This window comes from Wasmannia auropunctata, unplaced genomic scaffold (assembly GCF_000956235.1).
Source record: "Wasmannia auropunctata unplaced genomic scaffold, wasmannia.A_1.0 LD336069.1, whole genome shotgun sequence".
Lineage (NCBI taxonomy): Eukaryota > Metazoa > Arthropoda > Insecta > Hymenoptera > Formicidae > Wasmannia > Wasmannia auropunctata.
In genome coordinates this window covers 526,729-549,793 of record NW_012026821.1, presented here as the reverse complement: position 1 = coordinate 549,793, position 23,065 = coordinate 526,729, and the positions used below count along the sequence as shown (strand labels likewise).

At 34.7% G+C, this 23,065-nt stretch overlaps 1 protein-coding gene across 2 annotated transcripts in view; it reads right to left on the bottom strand.

Annotated features, from left to right (window-relative positions):
- Positions 1-23,065, bottom strand: part of LOC105450002 (semaphorin-1A-like) — a 204,588-nt gene that overhangs the window by 155,598 nt on the left and 25,925 nt on the right. For both annotated transcript variants that reach the window (XM_011689537.1, XM_011689538.1), the window contains exon 2: positions 12,738-12,918. In XM_011689537.1, coding sequence (XP_011687839.1) covers positions 12,738-12,834 — 97 coding nt within the window. In that variant the 5' untranslated portion in view covers positions 12,835-12,918. The remainder of the gene's footprint in view (positions 1-12,737; positions 12,919-23,065) is intronic.

Sequence of the window (23,065 nt, the reverse complement as noted above, 5' to 3'; positions counted from 1 at the left end):
AAAATTGGAAATGTTTTTAAATTTTCTAATAAATAAACTGAATAATTAATAAATAATGGGCAATAAGATAATCCTTTAAAAGCTACTTTATATACATTTCCATAAAAAAAAAACGAAAAGCTTATCTAAAATATAACATCTCATTTTATACCGGATTAAAAGCCCACGAGTACGCAAACGAACACGAGCCATATACGTGACAGTCCTTATCGAAAAAAGTGTCGCTTCTTTACATGGGATTGTGTGGACGTATATCTGGCTGGAATATGAGCCGAACACAAGCGGGCCGGCTGCTTTTCACTTTGAATTCTCATCCTCCTTCTCTCTAACCTGAATAATTTTAATATTGCACGTGCCCGGCGTTGATTCCGCGCCGAAAATGCAAACGAGTCGTTCTGCAAAATACGGATTGCTGCAGCGCTACAAACTGAAAATTCTTGCCGCAAGAAGTAAGCATTTCATTATTGTGCGGGAGATATATATACGAGAAATATATAGAAAAAACCTGTTATAAAAAAAACTTCTGAATGTCACATCGGAATATATTTCCTGCACTGTGCACTTTAATAATTGTTAATAAAACAAAATTAAAGTTTAGAGAAAAGAGTTAATATAAGTCGAAATGAACGAAGATTGCGATGTTTTATTTCCAAATATTTATTCGTTAAGTGGATTTATATATGTATACGGGTGTTAAAATATTTTTGCATTTGTAAGCCAAACACGTAATATTTATAGAAAATTGCTGCAACAGCAGATCGATAAGCACATTAATAAACATGCCGTACAATTGCGAACAAGGCGAGATCAGACAACGATATTTTCATTTAAATTTGGATTATAGCGTTCATATATTTAAACTGTAATTTTAACTGTACAAAAACGGAAGAAGATAATTTTTGCACAATATTAAAAAATCGATGATTTTATTTTCTCTCTTTTATCCAATCTGCTTCAATCTCCACTCAAAATTATTACAAAAAACGTTGTGCGTCACACACAAACATCGTTCTTTTGTTAAAAATACCAGGAATATCACAAACAGTAACAGTAACCTGAATCCCAAGTCTACACACAGTAACGGAAATAGTTAGTGAAATGCAGATATTCGGTAAAAAGTATTTTTCGATGTATAAGTTTCATACTTGCTTTGTGCCATATAATATAATAACCGTTTTCTATTATCCGCGTTAGATATTAGATATATAATATCTAAACGCTGCAGCAAACTTTGGTGTGAAAAAAAGCACAAGTGAAAGTTACAACATCTATATTAATTGTTACTCACTACTATTAATTTAATTAACCAATTAATTAACATTTATAATTTTATATAATAGCCATATATTGTTATAAATAATTTAAAACAATTTATCTTTTTAAAATTTAGATGTACTGCGAAACTCTACAAATGGTGTATTTGTCATATAAATTATCGTGTTAATTACTGAGCTACGGATAGTATCCTAAAATCTAGTTTGAAATGGTCATTCAGCGCTATATCTCGACGCGAATTGTGAAAATCATAAATTACACTGAAAAGCGTTCTGTCCTAGAAAGCCTAATATCCACTTATCGCCGCTCACCATTATGCTCGTTGTCATATCCGGTACTGATGATGCGTCGCTCTGCGAGAGCACGCACAAATGCATGCCGAATGCTTTCCGTTTAGAAATCACTTTACAAATATATATATATATATATATATATATATGTTTTTCTCTCGTTAAACTTGCCATACCGTATATATATATATATATATATATATATATACACATATATATATATGTATTCTGTCAAGCTGTTAAAAATTCTATAACGTTTAGCATACGTACACAAGCTTTCGTATATTTTTAGCCGTCAGTGTTCCAATTTTCGGCTGCCGCTATCTATCGTTCGCAAGCCACCTATCCCTTTGTCACCGACTCTCTTTTATTAAATTTAAAGCCGTCCATGTTAACATTTATTTATGGGCTAACGGATGCCGATAAACATGGAAATTAATGATCGCGCGATGACAAGCTTTTGATACTGGCAAAATTTTTGCATAATCATTTAACGCACCGTTCAATTCATTTCGTGATAAATGAAAAAGATAATAATCACGTCGCGATTTTAAACTTTTATTGTATCGTTAATACGCGTGCGTGTGTTGGCAATTTCGAAAGCTATTAAGAACATATTTGTATATTAGGCCAATAATAACTCATATCTTCGTTGAAATAAAATTCTACTTTTTATTCTGTGTTATAAAAATCCTTGTTACTCCGTTCGAAGTTGCATTGTTATTGCGACGGAAATATGGAGAATATTTTTCTAATTAATTTGTTTACTGAGCGCGCCGTTTTATCTACATGCAGTATTATTAGTTTAATATTTCGCAAAATAATAAAGCCAGAGATTTTATTCGTCGAAGAGAATTAAATAATACGAATATAAAATGTAGCGAGTGTTGTACTGTCGTAACGGGGTGTTCGCGCAGCATCAGCGTGCGGCAGCGAGCCATAACTCATGAAACGACTATCGGTCGGTTTCCAGGGAACCGTAGATCACCGGCATCGAGTTAAAATTCAACGACGCGGAGGGATGTGAAATTTTCGCACGCGACAATTTCGCACGCCGGCGAAAAATGAACGAAACGGATTCGTCCATCGCTCGTCTGTTCTGTTCGACCCGCGCGACCGTCCTCAGCCGTCCTGACCAAGACAACACGCATGACTCGCGCGTGCACGAGGATAAATCAGTACTATCCCTCGACTTCTCCATCGCGACGAGCGGTTAGATAATTCTTTTCAGCCGAGAAACGAACCTAATATCGCACGAAGGCGTTTATATAATCTGAAAAATTCGTGCGCGGGTATCGCTCGTTATCGACGTGTATTTCGAAAGAGCCCTCCTATCTAAAGCTTTGCATAGGCACATATGTACTCGTGCGTACGTATATGTATACATATACGTGCGCACATACGCCGCCGCGCCACGCCGCGGCGCCGCGCCGGTGTACTGCGTTTGTCTCGTTTATCTCTTTTATTTCATATTGGTATATCTCGGGAAAGCGATGTCCCGCGGCTATATCGCCGTTCGCAAGTACCAGGGCGTGCAGCATCTGCAATTTTCTATACGACGACGACGTACACACACCTGCACATTTTTCTCCGCGGCAATGTTGCGTGTGCGCGCGCGCCTGAACGCGCTTTACCGCGTTTATACTCGGCTTCGTCTCTTTTCGATATCGGATGTTTATGTGACAGCAGGGCGAATTAAATGTTCAAACACATTCCCGCGCAGTATTCATTTCTTTATCAATATCAGATACTGGCATATGATAAATTGAAAGAAATAAGCGGTTTCAATTAAGTTTTTAAATGAAGTATCTTTCTAAAGTATGTGAAAATCTTTATAAGAAGCTCGCAAAAAATTCGGATTATATCTGGCAACGTAGAAAATCTCTCATATCTGCAAATTTTTTGATTAACTTAAATTTCATTTTTCCTCACTAGATATTAAGAAAAGTCATCAAATGTGACAGTTTTCATTTTTGGTACAACAATTATTTTCTATAGTTTGCAAATTACAAATGTGTTCAAGTCCGCTTCAAGTTAGATAAATCATTTATTATCTATTTGCATCCATAAAGCTAAATAAATTAATAATAAATATTTTGAATCTTATATTTGCATTTTAAACAGCAAAAACTCTTGCTGTTTAATTTTAAAAAACTCTATTCTTTTTGTCCTTTGTCCTTTATAATTTACGTATATAATTTAGGTCGAAAATATTATTAATTGAAAATTTATCCCAAATTGACTAACAAATCTATAAATAAAAAATTTGCTCATACTCTGGATCTGAAACATAGCTTGTGTCACTTATCTCCTCATTTGTAAATTCTATCACGGAGGCGAAATTGCACGTGGGAGGAAAGGGAACAAAACAGAGTAATTACCGACGTTACCCCCATCTCGTTTCAGGACACGCGGGATTAACTGCGGATATACCATGCACGCAAATATTCCGAACATTCGCGGCTATCTGCGCCATTTCCCTCTCTCCGTATCATTCGAATGAAATGTCCATGCGATATCGGTCGGGTTGTGGATTTATCGCCGCTTAAATGCTTATCGATAGTTAGCTTTTGTTTCATACGTTTGAAAACTTGCTATTGGCGCGGTGCTGAGTGCTGCAACAATCTAACGCAACAAATTAACGAATCAATGCCTGTCAATGACGTATTGACTGAACTTACGATGTTTCCTTTATCCGGCTTATTTGAAATATCTACAAATACACACACATTCTCACACATAGATCGATCGTCATGTGCATCTTCACTCAATAACTATACAACGATCATAACGATTCGAACGTTATGTATCCGTTTGCTTTTCTTGCGACGGCTTCACGAACGAACGACGGATTACGCACCTGCAATCGTGTTCTATACACCGTATACATGATAGCCGAAGTTGTATGACTTTGATAAACATGTTGTAACTAACGGCAACCAAGTGAACATATCGCGTTTTCGCTACAGTTCTCTTTCATTGATCCTTTTTAGTTTTTGTAAAAATTAGTTTTTTCTTTCAAAAAATCATATTTTTTTCAGTAAATTGAAACACTAAAAAATCTACTCTTAGATCATAAACACACGTTTTAAAAAAAAAAGTTGAGCTTTGCGTTTTAGATTAAGTCTTTGAAAGTTATGCATTTGAAACGTATTGCAGTGGTAAATATATTTTATATATGGAAGACAAAAATGAAAAATTTGTCTTTCAGATAGAAAATTATATGTATATATACAAAATTATCGGTGTTAAAACTTTGTATGTCATACTTTTATCCATTCTTTAAATTACATTTCTTCGCCAACGACGTTAAATCTCTCAATAACACAATTATATTAATATTATATAGTTTCCTATAAAATTATCAGACATGTACAATTTAAAATTAATACGCAATACCAGTCGGTGGTATTTTCCTCAAGAAAATGACGGAAATATATTTAAAAAAAAATACACGGAAACACGTTGCCTAACGCAGGATAAAAAGTATCGAATCGTTAATTTCACCTTCGCTTGTGGCGCACGAGAGCGTGCTTCCTCCTGTATGCGGGTACTTTCTCCGCTCAATTTATACTCTCGATGTATATACCTCTCGCCTTATATCACTATGCGAGCAATTTCCTAACGCTATCGACCACCGAACTGCGAATGTCAGACGTGGTACTAAATATATCCAGCTGTTATTAATTACGGTCTTCACAGGATCTGTAACCAGGCGACCTGGTTTATCGCATTACAGAATCGCTCGCAATAGCGAATGCAATGTAATCCAGCGATAAAATACAACATTAAGTAAATTAACGAATAATTCAATCGTAAAAACCTACCCATCGAATATTTCCGCAAGACTATAAAAGTCAAATAAAAATCTAATTTAGTTGATAATCTGCAATAAATTCAAAAGACGAAAATATACATAATTTAATTTGTCATTTGACAAATTAAGAAATCAATTTACGAGAATTGTATTTATAAAGTTAAAATATATTTTTTCATTCTCTATATTTTCTATAATATAAGCGAAATTCAATTGTATCTGAAAATCAAAGATATGATACTTATCATTGGGCAATTCGACTTCTTTTCCGATACGCTAATCGAACGGACATTAACACAGGCGTTTCGTACAGCGTGTGCGGATCAGAAATCGACGCGACCTGGCCTTGCGGTACGATGCGGTGCAGTGCTGTGCAGAGCTGTGCACCGCACCGCACCGCACCGCACTGATCGGTTGGATGAACGTGGTCGCGAGGACGAAAGGGGCGTCGTCCTCGCGAGACGATCAATCACCTCGAAAGCATTCTTCTCTTCCTTCTTTTACTACACACCTCTCGCTCCGTTGAAATCGCTCGTCAGCCGCAGGACTATTGGCTGAACGAACGAGAATCCACTCGACAACCTCATGCTGGTAGCGTTGCGACGGTTATCCGCTACGAGAAAATACCTTAAACCGTACAACTATTGACCATTATAGTTTACTCACCGTGTGCTTGAATCTATGAGTCTCTAATTAGCAACTAATAGCACTAATCTCTGCTTTTATATTATTTTCTTTTAAACTTTTTTAAATAATGTGGGAAATTAATTTTCTTCAGTTTTTCTGAATTTGTAAAATTAACGTCACGATTAGATTTTATAATTTGTTCTTATATTATCTCCTTCGATTAGCTTTTAACGTCGCGAAATATTAGGTTACTTATTTTTAAAATAATTAGAACGGATTCTAAAATATCTTACTCAAAGATAATATTCCAATTTATAATCTCACATTAGTATATAATATATATATATTTTAAAACTCATTATATTAAAAATAAAAAACACAAATTTTCAAAAAAACGGATATGATTTTTTTCACATCGTATAAATTAACAATGAGAAACAATCATTTCAGAATTACGTGCGGTCATATATTATTTGTTACAAAAGTGTATAAATTATTTTATAATCCCAAAGGACCGACAATTTTTTAAGCAGTCAATAAATTGTATAATTTATTCTACCATTTTCATGATCCTGTCGAAATGAAGTACTGGAATGCTTTAATAAATATTTTTCTCCGTTCGAGATTTTCCGGAAACGGTACAAATACGTTGTCCGTATTAACGATAAAGTATGATAGCTCGCATTAATAATTTCGGGGGTCAACCAACGTTACTTCGGTCAAAGTATCTCGGAAGTATTGCACTTTAGCCGAAGATTTTCTTTGATAAATACGCCAACAAACTTCTTCTTTAGAAATATTTAATGGAATGCCATTATTTGTCGTATCTCGCTTATCCCCAACGTTCCCATCGTGGTATTTAAATCTCTAAATTGAGTTCACGTTAAAGTTAGGTCCATTTGAAATGAAGTCAAAGGCAAGATTTTCTTAGCTGTCTGGAGTTTGAAAGCATGCTCTGCCAAACAGTTTAATTCGAGTGCGACGTTTAATTAAATTAAACTTTAAATTAAGTACCTCCAAAATTTTACAGTATCTACTCAATTCTCTTGACTGACGATTGAAAAATTCAAACAACACCGCATACCGAAAAAAGATCTTCCTGAGAAAATTGACATCATATAAACATAACTTTTTTGTAAAACTTGTAATTAAAACTAACTTTCTCTCGCTGCAGCTTTTTCAAAAAAATATTACTAACAAAATTCTATTTCAGTATTTTCCCAAGAGTAATCACTGCATTACAATTCACATTAAATATCTATTTTAAAGCTCTTATTTCATTGGATAAAATGATAATATTTATATTAACATAATACATTATTATATTCATGTAGAAAACTCGTGAAAGAAATAATGTGAGAGAATAATGCGTTCAGATATAACACGAGATAAATTTTTTAATAGTTAAAGAAAGTAATTTAAAATTTTTTATTATTATAGAAAATTTAATGATCAACATTTTAAGTTAAAACATGCATTTTCGGGATATTGGAAACTTTAACTACAACAAAGAAAGAAAAAAAGAAATAGAGAGGAGAGGGAAGAGAGAGAAAGTTCTAATTTCCATCCCTTGTATTTATCTCAACTAGTTATTGTTCGTCGCTCGAGCGCGACGCAAAATTTGTACACAGAGCTTTCGAGGCAAAGAGAAATATTTTCTTTGAGACGGTCAGCGAACGTGCCGCTGCACAGATATTTGTCGAATACATATACGGCTGGGTTCGCATACATATCAAAACGTGAGAATAGAATAGTTCGCGTTTGATCTCGTAGAGAGTTCTCATTTATTTCCGACGTAAGGGTATTTGCGTGAATGTAAATCTCCTACCGTCCAGATATGCCTTTAGCGTACGCTACTAAATGGGATAGCTACCTCTAATGCAAAATTAAGTTACTTCCTAGTTACAGACGCAGTTTCCCCCATATCGCTTCCGGACCTAAATCAACTTTATAATTACATATGATATAATCTGGCACCACAAATCTACGTAGTTTTCGATCTCATCAAAGTTTAAGACTGCCAGACTCAAAATGTATATAAGAATCGAGTCTTTCTTTATCCGTCAATATAGAGTACAGACTATATCAAAATTATCGAATGTCTCTTTAATTACAGCTTCTTTGATCAATTCAGAGCCAAATTTTTCTTCAACGGAAATGAGAGATAGGAAAAAAATGAAAAGATCATTTATCACACTTTTTGAATTTTTAATATTATACATCTTTATAACTGTCTAGTGTAAAAACTCTGCTAAAATAAAGATTACTCGAAGCAATTTGAAGAATATGATATTGTCATTAATTTTTTCTTCTAAAGCTTAAATTGCACAAGTTGTTTATTTTCAATTGTTAATTATTTTGTAGATACCGTGACAATTTTCGTTAAGAAAAATGTAAATTTGAAATCGACGGAAGAATTTGAAAGTGCGGTTTTATAACAGCTTGCATAACAAACGCGACAATGAATACGTATGAATTATTCAGTCGCTGCGACATTATTGCTTATCTCAACTTTGAGAAATGCCATGAAGAAATCTCGGAAGAATTAGGAAATGCTACTATATTTTATAATCTATTATATATAAAACACACTAAACTTAAAAATTTCATAATTAATGGAAGGGTTTCGCGTTTTATATCGCAGATAAACCATGCACGCGAAAAAACAAGACTTATTTACAAATCCCTTTTTATCAAACGTCCAATCCCACATATATATTAGATATAAAATATAATATCATTCCTCTCCATTGTGTTAAAATAATACTTAAAAAAAAACGTTTCTTTAAGATTATTTCTGTTATGCAGATACTGCATGAATCTCACATGCTCCTAAGTATGTGCTTTAAAAATACGACCGAAATTAGTAAAGCGACAGTTAACAGGACATGTTGTTGGCAGATATGACGTTAGAATAGCACTACACACTGAAACGTGTGTCCTCAACACACGTTTCAGCAACTCAATGGCATCTTTCATTAAAGTGATATACTAAAGTCCGCATACGTATAAGCGTAATAATACATCATGGATTGAATTGAAAAAAATTAAAAACTTTAAAATCTGAAAATTTGAAAATTTTTTGGCCTCAAATGATAAAACTAAAAAATAAAAAAGTTAAGATCAAAACTTACGAAATACGTTATATATTTTATGATAAATAATATAATAAATATAAAAGAGAGAGAAAGAGAGTTAGAGAAATATATTTAGCGAGATAAATTAACAATTATTAATATTTATTGTATTACAAAAACAATGTTCAAAAATGTAACGTAATTTAATTTAGTAAAAATTCCAGAACTCATTACGTCCGCGAAACGAATTCGATGCGGTAACAAAAAAGAAAAAAAAAACTGACGACGGACAATAAAAATTTACATTTCCGCTGCTAATTTGACCAAGCGATTTAGCTTAATTCGACAGAAATAAATTTTACTGTGCTACCACACTTTTAGTAAATGGAATTGCATTAGCTGTCGGTAGGGAATCGCCGACGGCATGCCCGACGAGGACACCGCACGAGGTTATATCGGGCTATCGTTTACGGTACATTTACGCTACTTAGCGAACTTCCAGCCTGAAGTTGAAGCCCGAATATCCTACATACTATATCCACATCGAACGCCAGAAGAATAATTCAAGCTTTGACGGTCGAGGCGAAGGACTAGTCTTTCTTAGTGCACGCAAACTAAACGCACAGAGCACAATATACAGAACATACATTGGACTCGAATGCAGACACTGCCGTTGTTGACGCGGTCTCGGAGCTTAACAAAGTTCTTCCGAGTCCTAACGAGCTTACTCTTGGCGAGAACCAGTCGAGTATATGGCTTCCGTCTCTCGTAGCAAATGGTTAACCTACATACTACCCCGCCTCGAGATTACTTACATCCCAATCGAACGTATGTAGTTAGACGCCACACTCGAAGACAATACGTACTCACGCATGCCATATCTATATTGGATTCGTATACCAGATATCATAAATGACTTAATATTCATTTGTATCTATTTTTCAAATACTGACATAGACTAATGTTCTAGTGATGTAAATATGTCAAAGATTTAAATTGTGCAGACTTTGGAAATATATTTAATTTATGATATGAGAGCTAGTTGTTCGTACACATTTGTTTCTTTTAATTAAGTGGTCTCGACAATCCGAGATCGCCTGACGCGGGTTTGTGCAGCTCTAAAAATATTCCTAAGATATTTCTGGCATTTGTGATGCGAAGGGTACACCGCAGGAGAGCGCTCAATTTCATCTCGAATGAGTCTGGCCAGCCAACTACGTACGTATGTATGTAACCCTCGTTCCCCTCGCGCTGTCCTGCCGTAATTGAATACTCAATAGGATTTACCAAAGCGGGCCGCGCGGCGCCGTGCCGCAGCGTGGCGCGGCGCGGCGCGGCGTGGGCGAGCCGATCGACAGGACACACGCCAATATTTGATCCGCGTCAAAAGCTCCGAGGCGGATCTACCACCGACACGGCGGATTTCCAACGGTCGTTAACCCCCGCGCTGGCCGCGCTGTCTCGTCGCCGCAGCGGCGTGTGATTCTCTCCCCCTCTCTGCCTTCCACTCGGGTAAACTTCCGAAAAGCCGTCATCCCCGATTTGACGGAAATTATCGATTGTATCTTTGTTTACGATAAAAAGCGACGCGTGCGAAGCGACCTATGGCCGAGAACCTTTGTGAAATTTTTTCGACAGGCTCCGAGTAAATTTTAAGGTGACAGATCTGATTTTGTAAAAAAAAAAAAATAAACATAGTTTAAAAAAACAACCGAAACATGATTGAACAGAAAATTATTTCTTTTAAAATTAAGTTTGCATTTCTTGATGAAACAAAAGTACATTCAGAGATAGGTAGTTTATACATTGTATGTACATGCCTTTCCGAAACGTGCCGAAACCTGCATTTGGGCGTTTTCCCTTGCTCGTACGACACACCGCATGTGTCTATGTTTAGCCTAACCGCTTTAACCGTTTCGGATAACGTTCACACCATGAGACAACCAAATCCACAGGTGCGGTTGCTTTAGGGTGCTCACATCGCGCGGAAGTGCCTTTGAATGGGTAGAACGACCGTCGACAGCGCGTGAATGCGCCGTAGGAGACACGTATGAAAGTTGCCGACTATCCGGCGCGACCTCTCGGAGGGACAGAATAACCCGGGTCGTCGCGATCCAGAAGACGAGACAAACTATTTCCCGTCGCCACGCTACCGTTTCTCACGATTCTTTTACCTTCCTCTGCGTACGAATGAGAATTAAGCCATGGGTTAACCAGCGAGTTGGAGATTGCTCAAATGATAAACGGCTACCGAGTAGATAGGGTTCTTATCTATGTTATCCTTCTTCGAGTTCACTTTAACCAATTTTTTTCGGCCACCCGAGAAAGATTCGAGAGAAGACGCCCGTTTTGAATAAATTTCAAGATTTTCTACGTGACTGCCGCGAATTTGGGGTTCAAGACTGTTTCATTTCTTGTAGATAACTTTGAAAAGACTTCTTTCCTTCATATTATTCAAATACTATACCTTTTAGAAAATAAAGACTATATAAAGATGAAGAAAACTTCGTGATTAGTTCGCACAATAAAAAAGAAAGAAGAAAAGATTAAGTTTATTTTTAGTTTTATTAAAAGAAAAATTATTCGGACATTGATAAAAGAACATGCTTACAAATTTTTGTCCACAACATAATGATGGAATCATTATGATGCTTTTTTAACGGAAGAGAAAATGATCGTCTGCCATAGATAATGGTGCGCGATAAATTCGCGGTTGGTTGGCGCGTAAAGTGTGACTATATCGACGCTTCAATTGATTAATTAGATTAATTTTAATTGAACGCCTATGTATATTCTGAAAGGCTGGCTACCGTCAATTTAGTAACTCGATAAATCTATAAAATAGCGTGGCGAAAGTGTGGCTACATTTTATTAAATTCCGTCTCGCAAAAGGTCGCCGTGTGGCATCGTGTCGAGCCAAATTTAGTAATGGATCATTATTGAGTTCTGCAGCGAAGATACGGATATTGAAATTTAGATAATTACTTTTGCCGGCGAGTCCACCATTACTTCATTTTGTGATACGAGTTAATAAAAGAACGTCGACATTAAAATGTATGCGCTTGAGACATTTCCTTAGTAGTCTCTACAAATTTATTTCTATACAAATTAAAGATAATAATATATAGTTAATATAAAATGATAAACATACTTTTTTATATTCCATATAATTTTTAAATCGGAGATGCTAACTTCAATTTTTGTTGATCGCGAATAATTTCGACGATCGAATGATTTAAAATTGGAGATAGAGTAGTAAATTAGCTAAATAGCACTTAATTCTATGATGGTTTCGAATTCAATTTGCCGAAGATGATAATTTAATAGAGGTTATCTTGATATTGATACCAGGATTAACGAAATAACCGACTGCCGAAATATGTTATCTAATTATCACTCAAGATCAATATTTCTGCATAACAAAATATAATAATAAAGTTCAAATGTTTCAAATATAAATGTAAAGAAATTTTTTTATCTCTACCAATCATCTTAAATCTGTATTAAAAAAAAAAACATAAAAGAGAGAGAAATTAAAATGAACCATTTAGCGGGATTATAAATGGGAATGGAAATGGGAATATAAATTGGCTGTTTGCACTTGACTAAAGCATTATAATAGACGAAAATCCTTGTTTAAATATTACTCACGATGTTTGAGGTGCAGTCTAGGAATGGGATCCTGCGGCCAAGCCACATTTTGCGCGGCTAAGCTGATCAGAGCCAAAATCCGCAGCGACGCTCTCATCCTGGAAACAAATGGCCCTGCAGGATGTCCGACAAATCAACGGTAACTTTCAAGCCTCATCATCGCCGCCACCGATCGTCATTCCTGCAATCATATAAGAGCGACCTATACATCACAAAGTTCGTCAAGTTCACTATAGTAATAAAGGCATAATGTTGATATGCATAACTTTGTAAACGAAATATATTTCAACATTATCAAATCCATTAAAAATCACGATTATAATGTAAAGAATTTCAGATGTTTTTATTTTCTACAAATTTTAGATCATTATTATAAGTCATTGAATAGTTAACAATCTAATATTTGAAGAAATTGAATACTAAACAATTTAAAGGAAAATTTAATTTTAATTTTTCTTTAAAAAATACGCAATTAGCTGTTAATTGTAATTTTTTGAAAATTAAAATATTCTAACTAATTGTCTTTTCTCGGTAACAATTATTGTCTATTAACATTATCGTTGCGCGAATGTCCGAATCAAAGAGAATATATCACTAAGAGAAAATTGGTTTCGCTTGTATATGCATGATATTCCGCGTATATACTCCAAATTGAACGCATGTATTCTTTACGGCAAAGAAAGAAGAACATAAGAAACAAGTCTTATGCCTCCTTTTTGAATAGAACTTATATATGCATATCTTCTTGTAGAAGAAAACTACTTGGAATAAGTAAGGGAAAGTACGAGGAAGGATAAAAGGCTAACGAAGGAACGGGAGACGACCACCGACTGCAACGACTACGATGAAGAAGACGACGATGTTATGCATTATGCAGAGAGGTCACCAGCTCGAGTTTCTATTTGTCCTGAGGCTGTGTACTGCCGTCTACTACCTCGAATACGTTCAAGATTAAACGTATCGAATATACATACATACATACATACATATATATATATATTTTTTTTTCTTCAGCTACTCAACGATTTCAGTACTATATATAGAAATTCTATCTATCCGAATACAATCGAATTTCTATATACAGTATTGAAATCGTTGAGTAGCTAAAGAAAATTTTTATGAATGTATGTAGGTCTAATGATTTTTCACTCTATTTAGTTAGTGATAAATCTGTTCGAGAAAAATTGAGTTTAACGTAATTGCTGTAATAAATAGAATTAACAAAAAATTAAAAAATCAATTTTCATTTATCTATTAATAAAAGAACGATATCAAATTACAATATATTATTTTCAAAATTTGAACTTGATGAAAAATCGGTAACAGGATAAATAGCCTCATATGAAACAGCTGATATAATTACGAATTTACATGCGTGAGTTTTGCTTTTACCATCAAATAATACGTACCACTAAATCAATGTTTTATTACTTTTACAAATTATTTTTTCTTCTACTGAATACAACTTTGTATTGATAAGTAATCTTCTGAATATCCTTGTACATCCGGGAATTCTTATAAATATCCAAAATGAAATTATCATTCTACGATAGCGACGCTCGTTTTTCTCCAGCTCTACAAGTTTAGCAAAGTAAATGGAAATAAAATTCTAATATCCGACCAGCGCGCCGCGCGCCGGTTAAATCCCAATTTGCTTGCGCGGATTTGTAAGCAGCACAAACAAAAGGCATACGGCAACGTCAATCGAAACCGATAACAGTTGCACCGTGTTAAAATATTAATTAATCTCGGCCGTGTGATCAATCGCATTCCAATGCCGGGCAACGCGCCGCATTGTTACTCGACATCTGGTAGACGATCATAAATTCATGATCGTTTCGCGCAGCGGCAGCTGCGCGCCCGCGCGATCTAATAAAATCAGATCGTGAATCATGTTCGAGCGGAGACGAGAGAAGAATGTTTCGCTGCGGATCCGTCGTGTTTGCCGTGATGTTTGCGAGAGCAAGAGCACGCGCCTCGCTAGGCGTGGCTCGCCCTACTTTCGAGAGAGATACGAGGGACGAGTTGCAGATCGAGAGTCACTTCCCTGCAGCGTCTCTCGTCGCAGCGGTAACGGCCGCTTTCCGATTCCACGAGTGTGCACTGCGCACCGAAAATGAGAGACTTTCTCTTACATTAGATGGGACTCCATCGCATCGCGCGTTTACAAACAACGGGAAAGCTCGCCACTCAATCGCCGGATGCTCTCTCGATGCGGGAAAAGACATCTAATTTTCAACATCCCATGTACGCGAATCGTGGATGTGGAAACGCAGAAGGAGGGACGACCACGTGATTACAACTCTAATTTCGGAACTCGAGATTATCATAGCCATCGTGGCGTAGCAGCGGCGCTCTGAGAATATGAATTTGCTTAATTTGTAGGTTATATAAATATCTCGGTTGATAGACGGAGCGGTGATAAGGGAATGACATTTTACGACATTTAGAGCTTCTCGTTTCGAAAAATAAGAAAAGAAAGATACATGAAAATTTTCGTTGTAATCGCGATATTCCGTAAAAGTAGTTTTATATTATTGAAGTTTTAATTTTACTTTCGTATAACTGAGATATAGAACCAGGAATACTTAAATATCATCTCGGTAAAAATCTTATTTATTATTTATGTAAATCAAATATGTCTATCTAAGTATCTAAAGATGTTTTTAATGTTATTAAGAAAGCTGAGTAAATGCTTTCAATAATAAAAGTATTTAATATTCAATTATTCGAATACAAATTCGATTATATTTATACATATATTGTAATTAAAATATATAAATACCTCATTAATACTATTTATATCATTATTTCGCAACTGCTTATATTGTCACTGAAATATGTAAATTATTTTAAACTATTTAATTATTATCGTTATTCCATTCTATTCTTTGGAATAATTTAATTTATCAAGCACTCGAGTATATGGTAAACATAATCGAACTTTAGCAAGTAGATAATTATTGTAAACAGTCGTGAGGTATTATAAACATCAGAATATAATTACTAATTCAGCCAAACATTTATTTACTAAATAATTTCGCAAACCTCAATTCGTGGTAATTTCGCATTTAAGCTTAATCGTACAATTTTCTCTTTATTTTTCTACTAATTACCATACAGAAATGATAAATAAAATAGAAGCAAAAGCGAAATTGTGAAATCTTTTAAATGTCCATCATGACGGAATGTAAAATTTGTCCGACGTTGTTTAAAGAGAAACAAAAATTAAATAAATAAACTAAAAGCACCGTCGAAAGGTTAACGGTAACACTCGAAAAAGTGGGCAGGAAGCACACACCTTGAAAGCGAGTGAGGGACGCGAAACGAAGAGGAACGGCAAGGAAAAGCAAGCCGGCGTGGCGCGGGGCGTAGCCCCTCGTGAGTAAAACTTTGACCAACACGCTGCAGGAAAGGGAGAACGTGAGCGCTCTGCAACTGCTGCTGCTGCTGCTGCTGCTGCTGCTGCCGCCGCTGCTATTGCTGCTCTGCTGCTACAGCGGGAGCACGGTCTAATTATCCATGCGCTTTGTGCGTGTACACTGGCTCCAACAAGAGCAACGGCAATGGCACAAATGGCGGTACGAGCGTGATTGCACGGACCATGTAGATAGTTCTAGCGCGATTGCTCTCCGTTCAACGAGCCCGCTATCAAAGTAAAAACAACGTATTTGCTAAGCCATTCGCCTTCGTCTTGTGAGTGCCACACGTGATTTCCAACTAAAATCCTGACTGAAAATTCGAACTGAAATCCTAAAGGGTTTCAGCACGTTTATCCGTTTGTTTATTTATTTGTTTATCGGTGCAACAAAAGCATGTACGTACACGCGTCATCGTCTATTCCCTTCAGCCCTTCAACCGAATGCTCGAAACCACCGTTTCCGAACGACGACATTTCTCATCGAAAATCGAAATAGCTTTTGATTTCATTTCAATTTGAAAAATAATATTTACAACAGAAATAGAACGTAATCGTAACAAAAAATTTTAATTGTTTCTATTTTTAACAATCTCTAAAGGTGTTAATGCTAGACTTTTATTTACCTTATTGTTAGTATATATATTACAGAAGCTTTACTTAGTGGCTTGAAAATCGTGTTATATAAAAAATTTCAATTATATCATATAGGTATTGACTATTACATATGAAATCATTTAAAATAGTGAGAAAAGATAAAAAGATTACAATATATATTTATTATTCTTTTAATAATTAAAAAAATGTTTTAAATTTAATTAAAAATATAAAACTATTTTGTTAAACTTAAAATAAGATTTAAAAAATATTATGATACCTACTCATTTAATTTATATTAAAATTTATATTAAATTATTTTAATTTAATTATATTAATAAATTATATTAATTTATATTAAAATTTTTGTAAAAATTAATTTGATTAATAAATGATTTTAATTAATAAATGTCGTTGACATATTAATAGAAATTTCGAAAATTGAATAGTTATTAAACTATTTCGATTAAGAGAAAAGAGATTCTGAATTACGGTTCAAATTTCTGCACAAAAATAAATTAATTAAATCACATTCTTCAATCAATTATAGATATCTTTTACAAAATATTTAAAATATTAAGGGTTCAAAATTTTGTTTTTCAGTAAGAAGAGAAATTCTGCTCTCCAAAAACGCTTATTTTTACTCGGTATATTTCCTTCATCTCATTTCATTTTGGCGTATCTTCATCTTCTTATCTGTTTTCATCTCGTAACCCCGATCTATGTCGCTGTCTAGTTCTCTCGATTTTTCCGCTTCCGGTGAATTTTCACGTTCAAAGAAATTGCTACTTCAGATTTGGATGAGTCTTCGGAAAAGTAGAAAAGTTTCTTTTTATTCTCGTATTCCATACTAAAAGAGTGGAGAAACATTGAAGTTGCCAACAGAGGAAAATGAACATACGAGATATATCGAATGCAGATAATAATTTAAACTATCTAAAGTTAATCCTCGCGTGACTAACATTTCAAGATGTAGTTAGATTCTGCTAAATTTGTATTGATATTTGGTACGCCACTAAATGCAAATAGCTGTTAAGCTGTAACTTTTACACACAACAAAGTTTGATTTTCTAAAATATACAAGAGATAAATCTTTTTGTAGATGCAAACGAATAAATAATATATATATTAGATACAAAAATATGTGTGTAATTAAAGTTCTTAAAATACTTTTTAATCTAAAATATACACGTTTCTTCATTTTTTCATATATTTTTTCTTACATATTTCGTTTTATATATTATATATATATTTTTTTCTTTCACTTGCAAACTTTTCAAAAGATCTCTTATTAGAAAGTTCAAAATATTTATCAACAAAGTTTTTCTAAAGGTTGAAAAATTCGAGATATAAAGACAAAAGTGTATGAAACAAATATTAGATATTAATATATTTAAAATAACTTAAGGTAGAAAAACCTTCTACCTTCTTATCTAAGCGATATCAAATAGAGCTCAACTGTCTCTATCACAAGAAAAACAAGTTTTTTGCAGAGGTGTTTTAACGATGGCCTTGTTGGCTAAATCCCAAGCGACTGTGAAAAGTTATGAAACTTATAATGTCTTCTTTCCTCTTTTTTATGGAATTTTGTTACGTTAATTTATAAACAACATCATGTAAAACGTAAAAATTGCTGCTAATGTATGAACATATTCAATTAAAATTATTAATATTTATTCAATTATTGTGTAAACGCGCTGAAGATTTTAAAGCTGCGGAATAATTATCATCACTGAAGTTTTCACTAAAAAGAGAGGATAACCTCGAAATTTATCGAAGAATACATAACTCTGTTTAATGAGTAGAGTGTACTCATACTTTATGAACTTATCCTGATTAAACTTCAAGTTAAATTTCAGCGGAAGTAAAGCCAATTCGAAAATAATTGAAAGGTATAGTTCTATAATCTATTTACAGTAATACATCTCAGTATAAAGAACACTAATTGAAACTAAATAATATTCTCCATAATGTAACAATTATTCTATGATTCTGTTTCCATTTAAGTTATGAAAGAACACATTCTTGTTATCTATCAATGCTCACTTTTTCCTACATATTTATGAATCTTATTTCGTATTTCAATCTCTCTATTTCGTAGATGCTGACTGCAGCCTCTAGAACTGTCAAAGTCGAGACGATATCAACCGATATCCTTTAACCATTGTGCATTTTGTACGCTTGGATGTGCACAAGTTCGGTATCGATCCAGCCCGTTTGCTTCGTGACTATGGTAAGGAAGCCACAGTTAACTTATCACTTATCCTTTCAAATTACATTCTCAATCCACTTGCAAGTTCTCCGTTTCTATCATAGCGTTCAATCATGCAATGATAACGAGTCGTAGAAATCAAGTTCTATAGACTGGATACTTTTATCTTTTGTCTACGTACATGTATTGAAATGAAATAAAGACGTTACAGCTATTACTTTTCCGTTTAAAGTTAAAGCGTTAGCTTCTATAAATATTCTATTTCATGTATTTAAAAAAAGAAAGGAAAATGCCAAGTGCATAAATATTACAAAAAAATATGAATTGCACACCTATTATAATTATTGTACTTTTATGTATATAAGTACATTGCATGTTTAAATTATATATTTGTCATGGTCGTGACAACAATGACGTTTACAAGCAAATGCTTCAAATGTTTTGTAACATAAACAATGATTTTTTAGTAAAAAAAATAAGATATTTTTTTCGTTTTGTATTTTTATATGAAAACAAATACTTTTCAAGTAAAAATATTTGCTTTATTTTTTGATTACATGATTTTTTTATTGAGACAGGAATAACATTTGTAACTGCTTGATTTAGCTTTGCTTGATCATTCCCATTCCAAATCCCTTTCGAACGTACAGATTGTAAAACGAAAAACAGCAGGAAAACGACAAGAAGAGAGAGAAAAGAGTAGCGTAGGAGGAGATAAGTCTAGCAGTTGAAAGACGCTAAAAAGGAGCAAAAGATATCCGCGACAGAGCGGATGAATGAGACTACCAGTGGTCTTTGAGCCAGCAGGTAGGCAATGATTAATAAGTAACGTCGATCTCGTTCAAAGTGCGGCGCGCCGGAGCTCAACATCCCAAGGTTCTCGGAGTAACAACCGCGTGCAAATAGAATATTTCGAGAAATAAATGAGTCGTGATTATTCTAAGAAAACGGCAAATCTAGGGCAACGAATATTTCTCGTAAATAATAGTACGTATCTTAATTAAGCTACCAAGAACTATGCGTCTATTGCAAAAAATCAATGCAGTTTATACATTAACAAGTTGTTTATTTCCACTTTGTAAACGTTTTAGCAAAAAATTTTTAATTTATATAGAGTGACATAATATATATTTCGCTATGTTATTTTACCCGTAAAAGCAAAAGAAATATAGAAATGCAGAAACAAGTCTAGAATTATAATTCGCTAATTGATAAATTGGTATTTTAATTAAGATATTCCGAACAATATCTTAAAAATGCATTTTTTTTTACAACACGCAATTAATTCAATGCTTTGTACATTTTATACATGTGTAAACACTTATTAATAAAAAAATTGAAATATCCAGGAATTTCGAGCAATGTTTTCTCTATTAGGTACTTCAGTCTATACATGACATTATAACGTTTACCTAATACATGTCACAATTTATCAAACAGTCATTTAAAATAATTTTTACGGCATCTTAGAACAACTAATTAACACAACGTTCTTTCCACTATGATCGTGACTTTTTGCTAAACAGACCGAGCAATTAAATCAAGAATATAATAATCGACTATTTAAATAGTATTCAATTTTTTAAATGTTATCGATAGGTGCGGATTTCTTTCGATAAAATTGTGATGTAAATAACTAAGAAGAACTAAGAAAAAAATCCTATTAGTGATAGAAAGGAAAACAATTTTACCATCTATTGTATTGTAGTGGAAAAAGTTTTGTGTTAGGTTCTAAACTCAACGCGTTCGGTTTCGCATGAATTGTTAAGTCCTTCTTTCATTGCATTATTGTTTACGCTTCACAGACGTTTGATTTCTCCGTTTCAAATACTTTCTGGACTTTGAAATCCAGGTTTATGGCAATTTTGAGTAACATAAAGTTTATCGTTCGACATCTGGCAGAAACGCCACATTTGATATAAAGTTCTTAAACTAAAACTGCAAAGAATATCTGAAAATCGGTGATTTAATACTCGAGAAAGTTTAAGTGCATCTTAAGATTTATGTAACGTTATACAAATAACTTTTAGAATATTTTTTAAATAGTTTAAAAAACTGTATCGACAATGCCACTGGCGTTTCCACGTGACCGCACAACGAATTCCAGGTGTCACGTCGAGGTGTACTGCGAAACCGTAGGATTACAGAGTCACCGGAGCATCGTAACGCCGCGTTAGCAGGACCAAGTGCAATGGCAACTTGGTCCAGTGGTGAAGTCAGGAATGCGAGTTGAAGGAGGAGTGGTTCGTGAGCGTGGCGGGCGATTTAAAGCAACTCACCATGCCCGAGCCAACTCTACTCAAGTGAATGAATATTCAGAAGCGTGCGAGAACTGCGGGGAACGTGGTCTTGGTGCCCCGAGTGACCTCTCGTGGAAACGGCCAGGTGAAATGGTCCAAATCACGGGGAATATTCAGATTTCGTCCTCGCCACTACGCGAATTACTCCTATTACGTATACGTGTGATCACGACCACGGCTGTGCCGTGCGAGCGAGTTATGTCAGCAGGAAAATCGCGGTTTGCTGGATAAGTATTCGCGAGGATGGCGTTATCCGCGCTTGCGGAGAGGCCCGGATCTCTTATCCTTACGCATGCATACGTTGAAAGCCATAATAATTAATAATTTCGATTCTCATATATGTATAGATATCTTCCATCCACTAGACTTCCTAACCATAAATTAAATCAAATTTTTCAGAAACACAATTCGTTATTGAATTATTAAGAAAACGCAAATGTAAATGAGGCTACAAAAGTGATCCGACACGTAACACAATCGTAGAAAGCAATTGCAAAGCAATCGACTTTCACACAGGCATGCATACAAAGCGAATGCAATTATCATTATTATTTCTCGGGAAGAAAACCTTGAGAAAAATAACGCTTATGAAATGCTTCTTTTAATTAATGTACATGTACTTTTGGCTTCGAAATCCTTTATTATATCAATGCTTTTAAGGATATTAGTTTACGCTTTAAATGCCTCACTTTATCACATCGTTTACGTGCATAGTGCACCAATCTCAGGGAATAATCATTATACAATTATGTATGTTATATTAAAGTTAGGAAACTGTGACTAATTATAATAACATGTTATAATAGAGATCAGGTTTATTTATCGTAATAGGAGGAGCGTTCGTTATGCTTTTCAGATGAAATCGTAAACCGAGCGGTATCGCTTCCAGATACTCTCCTTTATAACAGTAAATATCGCAAACCACTCTTTACGATAATTTCGCTCAGCCTCCAAATATATATATATATATATATATATATATGTATATATATGTATATACATATACATACTACGCAGCTGCAGGCGGATATTCCCTCGGCACCTGCAAGCGACGTTTCCGACGATCTCGCCGCGAGAATCGGAGTCGTTACCGCCGCTCAAATAATCTCCGTGTGCGTCCGTGGGCGTTTTATAGCCCGCGTCGTTTTCGCTCGTCGTTAGGGCTCGCAACAGAGGCGCCAAGCATGGCTGCAGGTTACAACGGACCTTGCAACTCAAACCGTAAGGGCTGCAGCTCGGATTGCAAAGCTACGGTTAGTTAGAACGGAGCATGCGAAGCAAAATACGACGGAACAATTGTCTATATCTGCGAAACAGTTTCCTCCGTCTTACGTTATGCTAGACCCAATCTTCCTCTATGCAGAAAAGCGCTCAGGTTTACACGATGCGTATAAGACTTTATATAGAGATTCGCTAGAGATGCGATAATCTCCACTAAGTTCTGGCTCGATAAATCGACGCTTTGCAATATCATTAACAACAACAATAAAGCAACGGCGTATTACCACATAGTCATTCCACATATTATTAACGAATAGTTGGCGAGCTTTTAAATAATTCAAAATAAGATAGCGAGCCACACGATAGAAGGTACAATAGAGCAGATTTAATTGTATATAAGATTTATCACTTTCGCATTTACTTCCGATCGTATCATATATGTATATTTACACAAATAATTTGTCACAAGCTAACAGAGTTGTTCCGAATATTATTTACTTGCCAGGAAGAAGAGAAAGAAAAGAAGAGGGAGATACAATTAAAACCAGATGGATATTGCGCATGTAATAAAAATGAGTAG